Below are 17,787 nucleotides of genomic sequence, written 5' to 3' on the forward strand. Positions count from 1 at the left end.
TGAGGGGGAACCCCCCCATCCCCCAATGACAGTGTCACGTCTACAGCTGGATCTCAGATTCGTCTGATGTGAGCTACTGTACATATTATTCCCATGAAGCATTGCTGTCAAAATATGTTTCCATAAGTTCATATGTGCCTCATTCAGACTAGGTTTGTTTATTTTTTTTAATTTATTTATTTTTTTTTGAGGGGGAGGGGTGGGGGGGAGAAGGGGTGGTTCTTACCATAAAAAAGGACTTACCCTAAAAGACATTTCTACGTTTTCTCCTCCCCAAATTTCCATCTGATCATCGTAAGATCCAATGTGTTCAAAGTAAGACTTGGAGATAGAAAAAAGACCTCCAGCAAAAGTTGGCGACCTGGAAGAGAAAAAGTAGAAGAAAAATTTAGAAAAAAAAAAAAAGGTATTTTTTCAACAGTTATTACTTATGCTTTTACTATTAGTAGCGTACCACAAAATATGACAAAGTTGATCCCCTGTAGAGAGCAGCTGTCCTCCAGCAGTAAAACTCAGCTGGCGAACTCCACTGATGCAATTTCAGGACATGGCAGAAGACAAGGGTGACCAGCACACAAATAATGTAGCTCAATATTATCACATGAAAACAGGGAGAGGCCAGGAATATAAAATATTATAATCTTTGTCAGTTTCACTCTTGTGTCACAAAGGTTAGGGTCACACAACCATTTTTTTCTCATTTAAGAAAATCAGTAGGATTCGATTTTCTTGGATGAGGAAAATAAAAGTTTCTTCATCTTCTTCAATCGGTCTGTGACAATTGGACCACACTCGGATCAATTCTGAGTACATTTAGATTATTGGAGGCATATCATGCATGGTGCATTTTTGTTTCCTCGGACCTAGAAAAATGTAAATAATTGAACATGTACACAGCCTCATCGAATAACACGGGGATGAGTGCTATCTGTCAAAATGATAGCACTTGTCCAATTTTTACAGAAGGCAGATATCTGGCTTGGTATGAAGTATGTTGTGGTGTTAGCATGAAGGTAGAAAGACTTTAGTCTTACAATTGGCCAAAGAGCTCTAAATGCAATTCCCATGGTACCTTGTCATCTAGCTATGTGAAATACTGTTGGGTAGGAAATTTCTGGACAGCTCTGTTATCCACATCTAATACCGGACAACCCAAAAAGTGAGCCAAATTCAGATATTCAATAATAAAAAAATGCTACCCAACGGACCAAAATATTTACTAATCGGTAGAGCTGCCCTTCAAATAATTTATATGGCAGTGTATTATAGTCAATCAATTTAATCAGAGATGTTCCTACAAGAAGGTATCTAATTGCTTCATTTTAGGGACGAGTCAGATGCCGTATAACTAGGACGGGCAATGCTTGGACAGCCAGTTGTCTCTCTGGACCCGAGCATGACAGCTGCATAGAAATACATGCGGGTTGGGAGAGCCGACGGCCTGCCCAAGCATTGCGTTGCGAACCTTGTCCTAGTTATATGGCAGTCTCACTCTTCCCTTAAAGGAATTGTACAAGATTGCATTATTTCAATGGCTGCTTTCTTCCAAAAAGAAAAAAAAATTATCCCCTGTACACATGGCCTGTATATGATATTGCAAGCTCACCCAAGTGATACCATACACAATCCATGAATAGGTGAAGACGGCACTATTTTTTTTTTTTTTTATTTAAAACTTGTACAACCTTGCATGTCCCATTTATTTAATAGGCTGTATGGTAGGAATAAACATTTTCTTTATCACATGATCTTTAGGCTGAAATGCAAAACCGGGCTCTAAGTATTATAATTATATACTATTGGGATAGGATCTTGGAGATGGGAATACCCCTTTTTAAGTCCTTTTGCATTTGCAAGATGTACTTTCCTGACTCAATTACCTATAAAAAGAATTGAACACCGTGTATCTGTATAATCATGGTGTTGATCTATATCTGGGTGCTAAACATGTACATAGGTCACTTACTTAATGAAGCCAGAGATGATCTATTACTTGGGTGAATAGTGACAGAAGTCGGGTCCAGCTATGTGGCTGGGATGACGTATGCACTTGCACTGCCAGCAAGCGGTGTTATCTTAGCTAATTAGACCAGGAGTTGAATCATTGCTGCCACACCCTTGCCTTCCCTGACCATTACACCACTGCCACATTCTCACTTGCTAAGTCTATAAATACAGTTACAGCCATTAGAGAGGATTTGACTAGTGGGTCCAAAACCTGAGAATTCTCATTACTTTTAAGTAATGTGAAGTACCAGAAATATGAATGTGCAATAGTTAAATGTGTAGTTGGGGAAGCATTGCTTTGGGAGGGTAAATTTAATAAGTTAACTTGTGTATTTTTTTTTTGTATCACCCAGTATATTATATAATTATAATACTTAAAGCCCAGTTTTGCATCTTAGCCTAAAGATTATGTGATAAAGAAAATGTATATTCTGACCATATAGCCCAGTAATTAAATGGGACAAACAAGGTTGTACAAGGTTTAAAAAAAAAATAAAAAATAGGGCCGGCTTCACCTGTTCATTTTTTGTGTATGGCATCACTTGGGGTAGATTCAATACCATATGCAAGCCATGTGTACATGTGTGGTACAATTTTTTTTTGGGAAGATTGCAGCCATTGTGTTATTTCAATCTTGTACAATCCTTTTAAGAGTCAGACTGCCAGATAACTAGGACAAGGATCGCAACGCAATGCTCGGACAGGCAGTCAGCTCTCCCAACCCGCATAGAATAACATGGGTGAGAGTGGGTTAGTGCTGTCCATTGAAAACACAGACAGCACTCGTCCGATTTAAACAGTCAGCTGCATGAGCCCTAAGAGTTCGAGAATGTTAAAAAAAATAAAAAATAAAAAATAAAAAAAATGGTTTAGACAGTCCATCTAATTTACGATAAGAAAAAAAACAAACAAAAAACATGGACCAGCATCTTAATACTCAGTTCAACCACTGGGTCTCCTGACCTGTTCGACTAATAGACGTGTGACTGGGTCTTTGTACAGCTCAGTACACTCACCCACATCACAGATGGTGCTTAGTACCATGGACAAGACTAGTATATGACCGGACAGCACACAATACATTCGTCTGAATATACCCTTTCATTGCAAGTGCCGACTAAATAACAAAGCCCCTCAGATTATCTGTCCTTCTTATCAGCCAGCCTGTATATATTGATTATAAGAGGACTGAAGCGATTATTAATGCTTCAGCTACCAGTCATTTGTGTAAGAAATCCTTAGAGGAACAAATAGTAGTAAGGTTCAGAAGAGCTCTAAGCTCTAATAAGCTTATTCATTATTTGTCAAAGTAAAGTAACGTTAAGGGAGTGTCGCCACCTTGGCAGCTGGGTTAGCTAGATAAGGTTTTAATGAAGCGTGCAATTACTTATGACACTGTATAGCTGTGTAGTTATTAAATATACTGTAAATTGTACTGCAACATACATACATGGTGGGAAAATTCAGCTTATTGTAAACCAAGATCATAATAGTGACAAGGATATAACATGTGAATGATTAAAAACAGTTTAATCCAAGGAATACAGAGCAGGAAAAGCACTTGGGTATGTTGGTTACAAGTAATTTAAGCAGCAGTACTCAATGTAAGGCAGCAGCTGCAAAAGTAAACAAGATGTTTGGGTTTAAAGGGAACCTGTCAGCAGGATTGTACTCAGTAACCTACAGAGAGTGTCAAGTCAGCGCCATTATACTGATTAAAATGATACCTTGGCTGATGAAATCCGACTTCTGGTTGTTGTTTAATCTTTATTTTCAGTTTTGAGTTAATGAAATGCTAGTTCTCTGGGGCGGCCTGTGGGGAGGGGGGGGGGGGGCAGTGACCTGTCAGAAGCCGTGCTGGTGAATACTTAAGCAGAGCACCACAAGAAGATGCCCTTCTCCACAGGCCACCCAGAAGCGAGGGCATATCATTTACTCAAAACTAAAAGTTAAGATTACACAACAACCACAAGACGGATTTCATCAACCCAGATATTTTAATCAGTATAACAGCACCAACCTGACACTGTCTGTAGGTTACTGTGCACAATCCTGCTGACAGGTTTTCTTTAAGAAAAAAATCATGTGATCCCAATGTATCACGGTGCTAACAGGGATCTCACCGAGGTCATGGCAGTTCAGCCTGGCTCGGAACGTAGCCTCAGTGACCAGAGGCAACCTCAATGATGTCACAGCAGGTCATGGAGGCTGCGCTCACAGCAGTTCAGTTACCAATAGTGTTGAGCATTCCGATACCGCAAGTATCGGGTATCGGCCGATACTTGCGGTATCGGAATTCCGATACCGAGTTCCGATACTTTTGTGGTATCGGGAATCGGTATCGGATCCATATTACTGTGTAAAATAAAGAATTAAAATAAAAAATATTGATATACTAACCTCTCCGGAGGCCCCTGGACATCACCGCTGGTAACCGGCAGCCTTCTTTGCTTAAAATGAGCGCGTTTAGGGCCTGAGAATGATGTCACGGCTTGTGATTGGTCGCGTGGCGGTCACATGAGCGGCATGCGACCAATCAGAAGCCGTGACATCATGGAAGGCCCTAAACGCGCTCATTTTAAGCAAAGAAGGCTGCCGGTTACCAGCGGTGATGTCCAGGGGCCTCCGGAGAGGTGAGTATATCAATATTTTTTATTTTAATTCTTTATTTTACACATTAATATGGATCCCAGGGCCTGAAGGAGAGTTTCCTCTCCTTCAGACCCTGGGAACCATCAGGATACCTTCCGATACTTGGTGTCCCATTGACTTGTATTGGTATCGGTATCGGCGATATCCGATACTTTTCGGGTATCGGCCGATACTATCCGATACTTTCAAGTATCGGACGGTATCGCTCAACACTAGTCACCAATGGTTCTCAGCCTGCACGGTCACATTTTGGTACTGTCCATGTTGAAAACGATTTTTCCCCCCAGACATGGATTACGGTGTGGGACAGAACGACGAAGAGGTGAGGGATATTATTGTTTTTTATTTTTATTTTGTTACAGGAGAACGAGGGCTTCAATGGAATAGGCGTTTGGTGAGTATAATTGTGTTTTTTTTATTTTTAAATAAAAAAGTATAAGTGTATTTTGTTTTATTTCTAATAAAGGACTTAATTCTGGCTGTGTCTTTATTTACCATGTAACTATAGGATTAGTAATGGATAGGTGTCTTGTAGGCGATTATCCATTATTAATCTGTTGGCTTGATGTCACCAGACAATACAAAGGTCACATGAACCCCACAAAAATGAATCCCACTTGCCACCGCTACAGGGCAAGTAGGAAGAGCCGGTCAAAGCCCCAGAATTGGCGCACCTAATAGATGTGCCTTTTCTGGGCAGCTGCGGGCTGCTATTTTTAGACTGGGGGTGGGGCAATATCTATGGCCTCTTACCAGCCTGAGAATACCAGCCCCCAGCTTTCTGCTTTAGCAAGTCTGGTTGTGAAAAATGTGGGGGACCCCACACCTTTTTTTTTTTATTATATATTTAAATACTTAAAAAATATGGCGTTGGGTCCTCTCTATTCTTGATAACAAGCCTTGTTGAAGCTGAAGGTTGAGGGTTGCAGCCCTCAGCTGTGAGTTTTGCCTGGCTGGTTATCAAAAATATAGGGGAACTCACGCCAATTTTTGAAATTTATTTATTTACAGCTCAGGAGCCGGGAAATGAATACTCTCCATCAGATGCTCCTATTCTCGCTATTATTAACGGCAGCAGGTGTCAGATGATGGGAGCAGTGTATGATTTCTGTGGTCTATAACATATGCATCTTCAATTGTTCTGAAAATACAACTTCCAGTATGCCATTTGTAACAATATATGTTGGTCAGATCTATCATAACACTTACTTAATAGGGTATGTTTCATCCTTTCTTCTTTCTTTCTCATGGGCTGGAATAGCTTCCCAACCAAATGTCAAGCTCCAGTCAAAGTTGCCTCGACTGTGATGCTTTCCATACTGAACTGGTTTAGAAAACTCAAAAGTGTTGAGGTCAATGGTTGTAATATCCGGGCTCACCACAGCAGTGTGATCTTCAGCAATTCTTGATAACAAGGGTTCCAACCAGCCATGGAAACATTCACCTGTCCAACAGTAAATTCAAGGGTACATTTGAGTATTAGATATCACATACATTAAATACCTTATAGAAGAATTGCAGAAATGGAATTGCCTCATGGGAGAATATTGTTGAAATGCAATGAATAGTACAATTGTAAATAAACACAGGCATCTAAAAATGTGTGTTTAACCCCTCTTAAATGGGTTGTGCAGTACCAGGACAAACCCTTCTCATACCCCACGCTTAGCCCCGAAAAAATAAAAGCCTATAATCATCTCCAGTGCCGACGCCGTTCCCACAGTGTCATCACTCTCGTTCTCGGGGAACTTGTGTGGTTGTATGACACATGGTGCCCAGTGCCTAAAGGTGTCACTCTCTCAGTCTTCAGACAAATTGAACATGAAGAGGAAGTCATAGATTAGATGCAGCCCGGACTTCCTCTTCACGATCGCTTTGTTCTAAGGTGGGGACAGTGTTCTGAATGGGCGCTGGGGTCACGCGTCACAACAATTGAAAGTGAGCCCCAGGAAGAGTGTCAACACCATGGGAACAGTGCTGGCATGGGAGGAGAGTATAAGCTTTTTTTATTTTTATAGGGGCCATGCGTAGGGTATGAAAAGGAGTTGTCCAAAAAAATAACCGAAAGTTGAATATTTTTTACTAATTTCTTTATACAGTTTGCTTTATCTACTTTTTAGGTTCACGCATTCAGTATTTGGTCAGTATTTTACAAATACTGATGTACAATACTGAACGTGTGACTAGGTCACATTTCTGTGTGCTCATTTCGGTCTAAATAAAACTATGAATTTTATACAGGCGTGCTTATTTCTGGAATGCTCCTTTTTTCTTTTATTGTGAATGGGCAGAGTGTGCATAAACAGGCTTGGACTAGCCCATAGGAGGAGAAAAGGAGAATTCTCCGTTGGTCCCCTGTGCAAGATTGGGCCACCACGCTCTTATGTGAGCAGTACATTGGACAATATACTTGAATCACTATGCACAGACAAAGGCAACTTATTCATTTAACGATTTACCCAGTTCATTGCTATATAAATTTGTGATTGAGGATAATTTCACATTTGCATGTAGCTGAAAAGTGCTGCCCTGGAGATGGTTACTGGTGGTCTCTTAGCACCCTAGTGTGACACTGTGCAGGAGTATGAGAGGGAAGTTTTTGGCAGACCATTACCCAAGTTGCATGGTTCGTTTAAAGAGGTTATCCACTACTTTTACATTGATGGCCTATCCTTAGGATAGGTTATCCATGTCTGATTAGTCGGAGTCCGACACCCCAACAGATCAGCTGTTATTGGTGTCGACAGCCGAGAGTACTCCATTGCCGAGCTGCTCCATCTACTTGTAGTGGCTGGGGCTTGGTACTGCACATCTGCCTCCTATTCAAATCAATAAGAGGCGGATGTGCAGTACCCTGCAGCAGCTACAACAATTAGACAGAACAGCTCGGCAAGTAAGTATTTTCGGCCAGTGGTCGCTGTCACCCGATAACATCTGATCAGCGGGGGTGCCAGGCGTCGGACGCCAGCCGATCAGACATTAATGACCTATCCTAAGAATGGGTCATTAATGTAAAAATTAGTGGACAACCTCTTTAAACTGGCCATACACATTAGAAGGCTGTCAGCTGAATGATGCTCCGGTCAACAGCCATCTTGGGCAACTCACCCATACTCATGCGCTTATTTGGCTGAGCACTCCTGTTCTCAATGAGAAAATTGCAGGCTAACACACTGGTCAGCAGCTCATCACCGGGAGCAAAATATGATTGGCAGTCCGAAATTGTACAAGCGAGATCAACAGCTCTCCTGGACATCAACCCATAAAAATTAGATTGCCACCTGAATCCATTGATATGCAATATATTCTAATTGTACAAATTCCCTCTGCCTGCTGTCTGCTGTCTGTCATCTGCCGCTTTACCATCTAGCAACATATTTTAATGTCCCTGCTAAATCATTGATATAATTAATTTGCTGCATTGTACTTAATACTCACTGTTGCATATCCATGACTGGGATCAGTCTAGATGTTATCTGGTGGAAGGTACTATAGCAAATCGATGTAGCCAGGCCCAATGTCTTTGATCATCTAACCACCCCCTGGTTTGCTGGCCCCAGCTGCCAAATTATCCCAAACCAGCTCCCACAATCCATAATCCTGAGCCTGTATTGTGGCTATAAATTTAGAAACATCTTAAGGGGTGCACGCATGCATTCCATAAGCAAAGCATCCCAGAAGATAAACATCAAGATAAAGAAGTTATTCCATGGCAGTTAGTCAGGGAAGGTGTCGGGTAATCCACACTTTGCTCTCCTTTCTATCCATGTGCTTTATTCCTATCCTCCTATGGTCCCTTGCCATCCAAATTCATCGCCCTAGCCCCCCTCCATCACGACTCATACACATCAGCCCCTCTCTCCTTCCCTCTCTCATGTACAGCTCCCATGCACTTCTCACATTCCTGAAAAACCTCAGCCCATTTTGCCCAAACACATAGCACAAAAAAAATTTCTGACAATTCCAAAAACTACTTGCTCTTTATCTTCCTACTCCTACTGATTTCAGGGGACATCTCCCCCAACCCTGGACCACCATCCTTCAACCTCAACCCCTACCTCACATCGAAACCTTACTAACCTTATTAATATTAGTTGCACTCCTTCATCTCCTCCTTTTAATTGTGCCCTTTGGAATCCACGGTCTATATGTAACAAGCTTCCTTTCCTACACAATTACTTTTGGAACAACTCCCTTAATCTGTTGGCACTCACAGAAACCTGGATTCAGGATTCTGACACTGTCTCTCCTTCTGCCATTTCCCATGGTGGCTTACAATTCTCACATTCCCCGAGACCCACAAACCGACATGATGGTGGAGTCGTCATGCTCCTGTCCCCACAATGCACTTTCCAGGTCCACACCATCAGGCTCTTCCGTCCTCACTCCCTCAGAGTAGCGGTCATATACCGGCCCCCAGGCTCACCCACCCACTTCCTGGACCATTTCTCTGCCTGGCTGCCGCACTTCATGTCCTCAGAACTACCAACCCTTTTCCTGGGAGACTTGAACATCCCCATTAACAGCCCCACTTCCACATCTGCATCCCAGCTTCTATCACTAACCACTTCTCTAGGCCTCGCACGGCTCTCAACCTCTGAAACACAAAGACGGTAACACCCTTGACCTGGTCTTTGTCCGGCTCTGTTCAATCTCCTACCTAGATAACTCACCGCTTCCCCTCTCTGACTACAACATTCTATCCTTCACACTCACAATTCCTCGCCCACCCCAGCACACTCCTACCTACCACACATTCAAAAATCTACATTCTTTTAATCCTTGTACTTTCAGACTCCCTACACTCATCATTGTCCCCAATCTTCACTTTTTCCGGTCCTGATCTGGTTGTTCATCACTACAACAACACTCTTAGAAGTACCCTTGACCAAGTAGCTCCATTCACCCTCAGAACCTCCAAACACAGAGTAAAACAGCCCTGGCTCACATCGCAAACGCGATTTCTCCATTGATGCGCTAGGTGTGCTGAACGCTTATGGAGGAAAACTCGCATATCAGAAGACTTCATACACTTCAAATTTATGTTAAGAACCTATAATTCTGCCCTTCACCTCACCAAACAGACCTATATCAGCACCCTGATCTCCTCACTAGCCAACTACCCGAAGAAACTTTTTAACACCTTGCACTCCCTCCTCAGGCCAAAAGCACAAGACCCTATCACAGACATTTGTGCTGATGACCTGGCCTCCCACTTTAGAGAAAATAGATAATATCCATCAGGAAATCCGCTCCCAGCCACCAAGTGCAGTGACTCCCATCCCTCCCTGCATTTCCCCTGGCTCACTCTCCACATTCGATCCCATCACAGAAGAAAAAGTCTCCAGCTCCTCTCTTCTTCTCGTCTGACTACATGCACTACTGAAACCATTCCCTCACATCTCCTCCAGTCTCTCTCTCCAGTCGTCACAACTCACCTAACTACAATCTTTAAGCTCTCCCTCTCCACTGACATTTTCCCCTCCCCTTTCAAACACTATCATTACTCCATTACTAAAGAAACCTGCCCTCGACCCATCCTGAACAAACAACTACAGACCAGTCTCCAATCTCCCCTTCATCTCAACTCTTGGAGCGCCTAGTCTACTCCCGCCTTACCCGTTACCTCTCCACTCACTCCCTCCTAGACCCTTCACAGTCCAGTTTCTGCTGCCTACATTCGACAGAAACTGCACTCAAAGTGACCAACGCCCTTCTGACAGCAAAATGTAACGGTGACCACTCTGCTCATTCTTCTAGACCCTTCTGCAGCTTTCGACAGTGTTGACCACCCTCTCCACTCTCTAGGCTCCAGTCACTAGGCATTAAGGATACTGCTCTCTCCTGGTTCTCTTTCTATCTTTCTGACCACTCCTTCAGTGTTTGGTTCACTGGCTCCAATTCATCTCCTCTTCCTCTCACTATTGCGGTACCTCAGGGCTCAGTCCTTAGCCCCACTTCTCTTCCTCTACGCGGCCCAAATTACACAGACCATCAGCAGATTTGGCTTTCAGTACTATCTTTATGCTGATGATACACAACTATACACATCATCCCCTGACCTTACCTCCGCTGTACTACAGAACGCCAGTGACTGTGTCTGCAGTCTCCAATATCATGTCCACTCTCTATCTGAAACTCAACCTTTCCAAAACCGAACTTCTACTCCCGCCGTCTACTAATCTCCCTAAATCTGACATTTCCCTCTCCGTGGGTGGCACCATAATAACGCCCCAGCAGCAGGCACGTTGTTTGGGTGTTATGTTTGACACCAATCTCTCCTTCACCTCCCATATACAATCTCTTGCCCACTCTTGCCGCTTACATCTAAAGACCATCTCTAGAATCCGCCCTTTTCTCACCATGGAAACAACAAAAACCCTCACTGTCGCCCTGAACCACTCCCGCCTGGACTACTGTAACGCTCTATTAATTGGCCTCCCGCTTACTCGACTTTCCCCTCTCCAGTCCATCCTTAATGCAGCAGCCAGGGTCATCCACTTAGCTAATCATTACTCAGAGGCGTCCGCTCGTCACCAGTCGTTACACTGGCTGCCCATTCATTACAGGATACAGTTCAAAGTACTTGATCTCACCCACAAAGCTCTCCACAGTGCGGCACCCCCTTACATCTCCTCCTTCATTTCTGTCTATCAGCCTAACCGACCACTGCGTTCTGCAAACCACTTTCGACTAACCTCTGCACTAATCCATACCTCCCACTCCCGACTCCAAGACTTCTCCCGCATTGCATCTATCCTCTGGAATGCTCTACCAAGAAATTAGGACCATCCACAACTTGCACAGTTTTAGGCGCTCCCTCAAAACACATTTGTTCAGAGCAGCCTATCACGTTCTCAAATCAACGTTATTTTATGTGTAAGTGTGCGTGTGCGCATGTAGCCTATTCACCATATCCACCTATCCTCCACCCCCTGAAGATGGCTGGACCTTCACTGTAAATACATCATTGTAAATACACACCTGTACTTTGTATCTCCCCCATCTCATTGTAGATTGTAAGCTCTCACGAGCAGGGTTGTTTTATTTTGCTTTAATTATATTATTGTTAACGCTGTTATTTATGACTATTGTGTTTGAAACTGTTTAACTGTAAAGTGCTGCGGAATATGTTGGCGCTATATAAAGATTATTATTATTATTGATATCATTGGGTTCAGCTAACATTAGTTGGCTGTGTATGGGGGTCTTTAGTATAAAATAACTTAGTGCAAAAAGATGCTTAGTCAATTATTAAAAAGAACCTGATCTTTTTGGTGAACAGAATAAGCAAATATCGTTACGAGAGTAATGATAGCTGTTATCCGAGAGATTGCCTATCACAGGCTTACGTCACAGGGGATAAAGGAGTGGTTCAGTAGTAGGGAAGCTGTTCGGTTACGTGGCATTTTCAGTCTCTGCCCTCATTGTTCTATTGTCCAACCAAGCAGCAACTCACAATATTACGGCAACTAAGACAAATCTCAATGACTAAACTTATCCTGCGTTGTTAGGCAACACAGAGAATGAGGAAACAAAATGCAAAGAAAAACAGGTTTCACTTTACTGAGTACTTACAAAACCATTTGTCCCTGGGCAATACATAAAACGACTCCCTCCCCGTCCTTACACAGGTAATCTTGTAATATACCACCATTTACATTCAGACAAATATTGACTTTTAATCATTACTTTACAAATTACCAACCCATGGAACATAATTAATCAAACATATACAATCTGTTGTACGTCTACATTTTATGTTGACATTTAATTAATGTGAGCCCTAAGAACCAAACAGCTTACCATGGGAAAAAGAATACAAAGTAAGCATGTATAACTTTACCATTTATTATACCTTGCTCACTTAAAGGGAGGGATCCGATTTATGAAAGTTATCACCGGTCTTCAGGATAGAAAATAATGTCTAGATCGGTGGGGCTCCAACTGCTGCAACCAGCACAGATTGGCAGAAAAAGGAACTTTTATCCTGGCTAGTATAGAGCAGTAATGCAGATGCTCGACCGCCACTCCAGTCACTTCTTATGGGGCCATCAAATGCTGTACTTGACATTTTACATTAGCGCTATAGAAAATAAATGAAGCAGCGTTTCTCTTCTGCCAATCAATGCAAGTTCCAGTGGTTGGACACCTACCGATATATAAGGTATCACCTATTCAGTGGTCAGGTGAAAATGGTTTTATCATTACAACCACTGTCAGATTAGGAAGTCACAAGAGACAGATTACAATTAGAGATGGGCGGACACCTGGATATTCGGGTCCGGTGGGTTCGGCCGAACTCTTACAAGAAGTTCGGGTTCGGGTACCAGAACAGTACATTAACTTCAATGGGGGTCCCAAACATCCAGTGCTTGCCATGCTGTCATGTGCATGGCAGCGCGGCAAACACCGCTTCTGATCAGTGGTGAAATCATCCCAACCAGTCAGACAGCCGCAGTTCCCATGCGGTCAAAAGACAGCGTGAGCGCTCAGCTGTGATAAGAGCTATAAAATTTACCTCCGGTCACTGGTGTCAGCTAATGGGACTACTGCTCCCATCATCCGACGCCTGCTGCCGCTAAAAACAGCGAGAGCAGGAGCGGCTGATAGGAGTATTCATCAGCTGACTCCTGCGCTGTAAATAATAAAAAAAAAAATTCACAGCTGGGGGCTGCAACCCTCAGCTGTCAACTTCAACAAGGCTGGTTATCAAGAATAGAGGGGTCCCCATGCTGTTTTTCTAAATTATATATGGGTTTATATGGGTTCACCCATCTTTAAAGGGAACCTGTCACCACGTTTTTGGAAGATGGGATAAAAATAGCGTTAAATAGGGGCAGAGGTGGGCGTTACATTAGTGTGTGTGTTATGCGTTTATTACCCACCTAAGTTGCCGAAATAACTTTGCAAAGTCTCCGTTTTCGCCTGTCAATCAGGCTGGTCAGGTCGCATGGGCGTTGTCTTCCCCCAGATTTGGCGTAGTTTTCCGTTGGTGGCGTAGTGGTGTGCGCATGCCCAAAGTCCGGAATCCTCTTCCAGGGGATTTAAAATAGCGCGGTGTTCGTTATTGCATTGGTGATCGGTGGGCGCGGCCATCTTCCTTTGGCCGCGCGTGCGCAGAAGCGGCGCTCTGCTGGCCGCGGCTTCAGGAAAATGGCCGCCGCGATATCCATCTGCGCACGCGCGGCATCCCGCGGCCATTTTCCTGAAGCCGCGGCCAGCAGAGCGCCGCTTCTGCGCACGCGCGGCCAAAGGAAGATGGCCGCGCCCACCGATCACCAATGCAATAACGAACACCGCGCTATTTTAAATCCCCTGGAAGAGGATTCCGGACTTTGGGCATGCGCACACCACTACGCCACCAACGGAAAACTACGCCAAATCTGGGGGAAGACACCACGCCCATGTGACCTGACCAGCCTGATTGACAGGCGAAAACGGAGACTTTGCAAAGTTATTTCGGCAACTTAGGTGGGTAATAAACGCATAACACACACACTAATGTAACGCCCACCTCTGCCCCTATTTAACGCTATTTTTATCCCATCTTCCAAAAACGTGGTGACAGGTTCCCTTTAATTACAATAAAGGGATTAAAATCAAGTTAAATTTTGTTTTTTGCCCCATTTTTTGGTAATGTTGCAATTTCGTATGGACGGCTATTATGTTTTTCTTGCTGAAGGGGATATAGATACCGTATATACTCGAGTATAAGCTGAGATTTTCAGCCCATTTTTTTGGGCTGAAAGCCCCCGTCTCGGCTTATACTCGAGTCATACCCAGGGGTCGGCAGGGGAGGGGGAGTGGGGGCTGTCTATTTATACTCACCTGCTCCTGGCGCGGTCCCTGGCTTCCCCGGCACCTTCTTCCTGTACTGAGCGGTCACATGGTACCGCTCATTACAGTAATGAATATGCGGCTCCACTTCCTATAGGGTTGGAGCCGCATATTCATTACTGTAATGAGCGGTAACGGTGACCACTCAGTACAGGAAGAAGCTGAAGCGCCGGGGAAGCCAGGAACCTGCAGGGACAGCGCCGGGAGCAGGTGAGTATAGTGGGGAGAGGGAGCGCAGCGCTGCGTTATATTCATCTGCTCCTCGTTCCAGCCATTGCTCCGTCTTCAGCACCTTCTGCAGTGACGCTCAGGTCAGAGGGCGCGGTGACGTGGTTAGTGCGTGCCCTCTGCCTGAACGTCAGTGCAGAAGATGCTGAAGATGGAGCGGCGCCGGAACGAAGTCAGGTGAATATTGAAAGTGCCGGGGGGCCTGAGCGATGGAGAGGTGAGTATGATTTTTTTTTTTTTTATCGCAGCAACAGCAAATGGGGCAAGTGTCTGAATGGAGCATCATATGGGGCCATAACGTTTGTGCAGGATTATATGGGGCAAATGTCTGTATGGGGCCATAATGTTTGTGCTGTACTATATGGGGCAAGTGTCTGCATGGAGCATCTTATGGGGCCATAATCAACGTTTGTGCAGCACTATATAGGGCAAATATCTTTATGGAGCATCTTATGGGGCCATAATCAACATTTGTGCAGCATTATATTGGGCAAATGTGTCTATGGAGCATCTTATGGGGCCATTATTAACCTTTATGCAGGATTATATGGGGCATATTTTAATATGGAGCATCTTATGGGGCCATCATAAACTTTATGGAGCATTATATGGTGCTCCTGATTCCATATGGATATTCAAAAACATTTAACCTACTGATGTCTCAATTAATTTTACTTTTATTGGTATCTATTTTTACTTTTGACATTTACCGGTAGCTGCTGCATTTTCCACCCTAGGCTTATACTCGAGTCATTAAGTTTTCCCAGTTTTTTGTGGCAAAATTAGGGGGGGGGGTCGGCTTATACTCGGGTCGGCTTATACTCGAGTATATACGGCAATAGAAAAGAAAAAGAGGAATAATACTGCAGTTCATCCTTAGGACACAAACAATTTTAATTTTTTCCTCTTCTTTCAGGAATCATATTTGTTCATCGACATAGCAATTTGATACGAAGGCTTGTTTTTGAGCAAAAGTAATTGTAATTTGGAATGACCCGTTGCATTTTACTAGATGCTGTACTGAAAAATGGGAAAAGAAATGACCAAACAGAGTAATGTGGTAGAAACTCCCCACCTCCCTCCCTAATTCCACTATTGTTTTTTTGGTTTCATTTTTAAGGTTTTTATTGTATGATAAATATCAGACATGATTGTTTGTGTCAGCATGATTACATCAATTCCAAAATCTTATGTAAGGGGTTGTGCTTAGTAATTGACAGTGGCAGTTAAATGGGTAAACAGCAGAGATCAGAGTTAGCTCCAATCACTGCTGTTAGGCGCAGACGCAGGCGGTATAACACAGTCGGCACTTGCCCTGTGTGGAGTGGGTTCAGCCTGACCATTATAAGTAACGGAGCAGATACAATTTGACTTACAATGGGCATCCAAGAAGGTCAGCACCTCACCAGTAGCAACACTGGCGCCCAGCAATCGTGCGGTGATTAAGCCTTTCCTCTCCTGCTGTCGCACAACTTTTACAATCTGTAGAGACCTTACATAGATGTCCAACTCCTCCTTCAGATAATCTGTAGATGGAAAGACGTTAAATAGGTTATATACAGGTCTTCAAATCAAACATCTAAGCTTCTCACGGACTATGACCAAAGTCCAAGTGAACTCTATAAAGAAGATGCATATATTTTAGAACAATATGAATAATATTCTAAGTATGGTAAATTTCCAATACTGTATCATTTCCAAATCTTGCAGCATAAAAAAAATAAGTATGAAAATTGCCTTCAGCATTATCTTGCCGTCAACGAAGTTTACAAATTTAAGTATTATATAAAATTAAATCCATCTGGAAACAGAAACGACTTTCCGTTCATTATGTTCTACGGGGTAGCAAAATTAGAAAATGAAGTCTTTTGTCACCAACTAATTCTGGAAATAGGATAGCTTTAATCATCTCAGGTACACTGGCTGCTAGATCAACAGCGCTTGTCAGAGAGGCCCTGGCAGACCTAGAGGAGTCATTCACTTCATTACAAATGTGAGATAACCATATCATTCATGGAGTTCCCGGTGATAAAATTATACTAAAGTAGTAGCAATAATCAATTTTGCAAGTTAGGCTGCATTTATGCTGCCGCACTGCACAATTATTGTAAACAATCGTTCCTAGTAATGCTCTTTTTTTTTAAACAATATTCTTGCCGTGTAAACAGGTTGTCGATCATCCAATGTATAAACAAAGCACTCTTTCGTTGGGTGAAATGATCTGTTGGTTTGCCAAAAACATCATAATTTTCAGAAGCACATGTAAAAAGGACCTGAACTGATGAGAACAATGGCAGCCTATGCGCACAGAACAGTCCAATACTGATCATTCGGTACGCATATGCAGTGAAGTTTGCCTATTAAATACAGGTCGAACGTGTTACTGGTCGGCAGTTGTTTAATTTTATCTGCACATAGACTGATGGACAAGGCTGTTAATTGACTGCTGTTTGGCCTGCATGTAGCCAATCAGCATTTTTTTATGGCCTGTTTAAAAAGGAAAACCACAGTACCATTCATACATGACTGTTAACCTTTTCACCCCTGGGACACTTTCCCGATTTTCGTTTTTTCCGCCCCTACCAAGAGCCATAACTTTATTGATTTAACCACAGTGTACTGGAAAACAATTCCAAGAATGGTAAAACTGCCAAAAAAGTGCATTTCTACAATTTATTTTTAATTTAAACACTAGCTGAAGAGCCCGGCCTTGCCGGGGCATAGTAACTAACTGCCGTCCCGCTCTCTCCCTTCGCAGCCCCGCTCTCCATTCGCCATCCCGCTCTCCACCCACCATCCTGCAGTCTCCCTCAGCAGCCCCGCTCTCCATCCACCGTCCCGCTCTCTCCCTCTGCAGCCCCTGTCTCCACTGACCATCCCGCTCTCTCCATCCACAGCCCCGTTGTCTCCCTCCGCAGCCCAGTTCGCTCTCCACCTATATACCTATATATATATATACACACACACCGTACATACAGTAGCTCCTGTACAGACCCTTTAATATGAAAACTATGTGCAAAGTAATTTATGTTTTCAGGACGATGTACTGCTGAGAACAAT

General features: G+C 43.3%; 1 protein-coding gene across 2 annotated transcripts in view; it reads right to left on the minus strand.

The window, feature by feature from the left end:
* Positions 1-17,787, minus strand: part of GALNT6 (polypeptide N-acetylgalactosaminyltransferase 6) — a 72,424-nt gene that overhangs the window by 9,621 nt on the left and 45,016 nt on the right. For both annotated transcript variants that reach the window (XM_077297830.1, XM_077297831.1), the window contains 3 exons: positions 16,104-16,253; positions 5,869-6,103; positions 244-361 (listed from right to left, as the gene is read on the minus strand). In XM_077297830.1, the coding sequence (XP_077153945.1) occupies positions 244-361; positions 5,869-6,103; positions 16,104-16,253 (503 nt within the window). The remainder of the gene's footprint in view (positions 1-243; positions 362-5,868; positions 6,104-16,103; positions 16,254-17,787) is intronic.

This window comes from Ranitomeya variabilis, chromosome 3 (genome assembly GCF_051348905.1).
Source record: "Ranitomeya variabilis isolate aRanVar5 chromosome 3, aRanVar5.hap1, whole genome shotgun sequence".
Lineage (NCBI taxonomy): Eukaryota > Metazoa > Chordata > Amphibia > Anura > Dendrobatidae > Ranitomeya > Ranitomeya variabilis.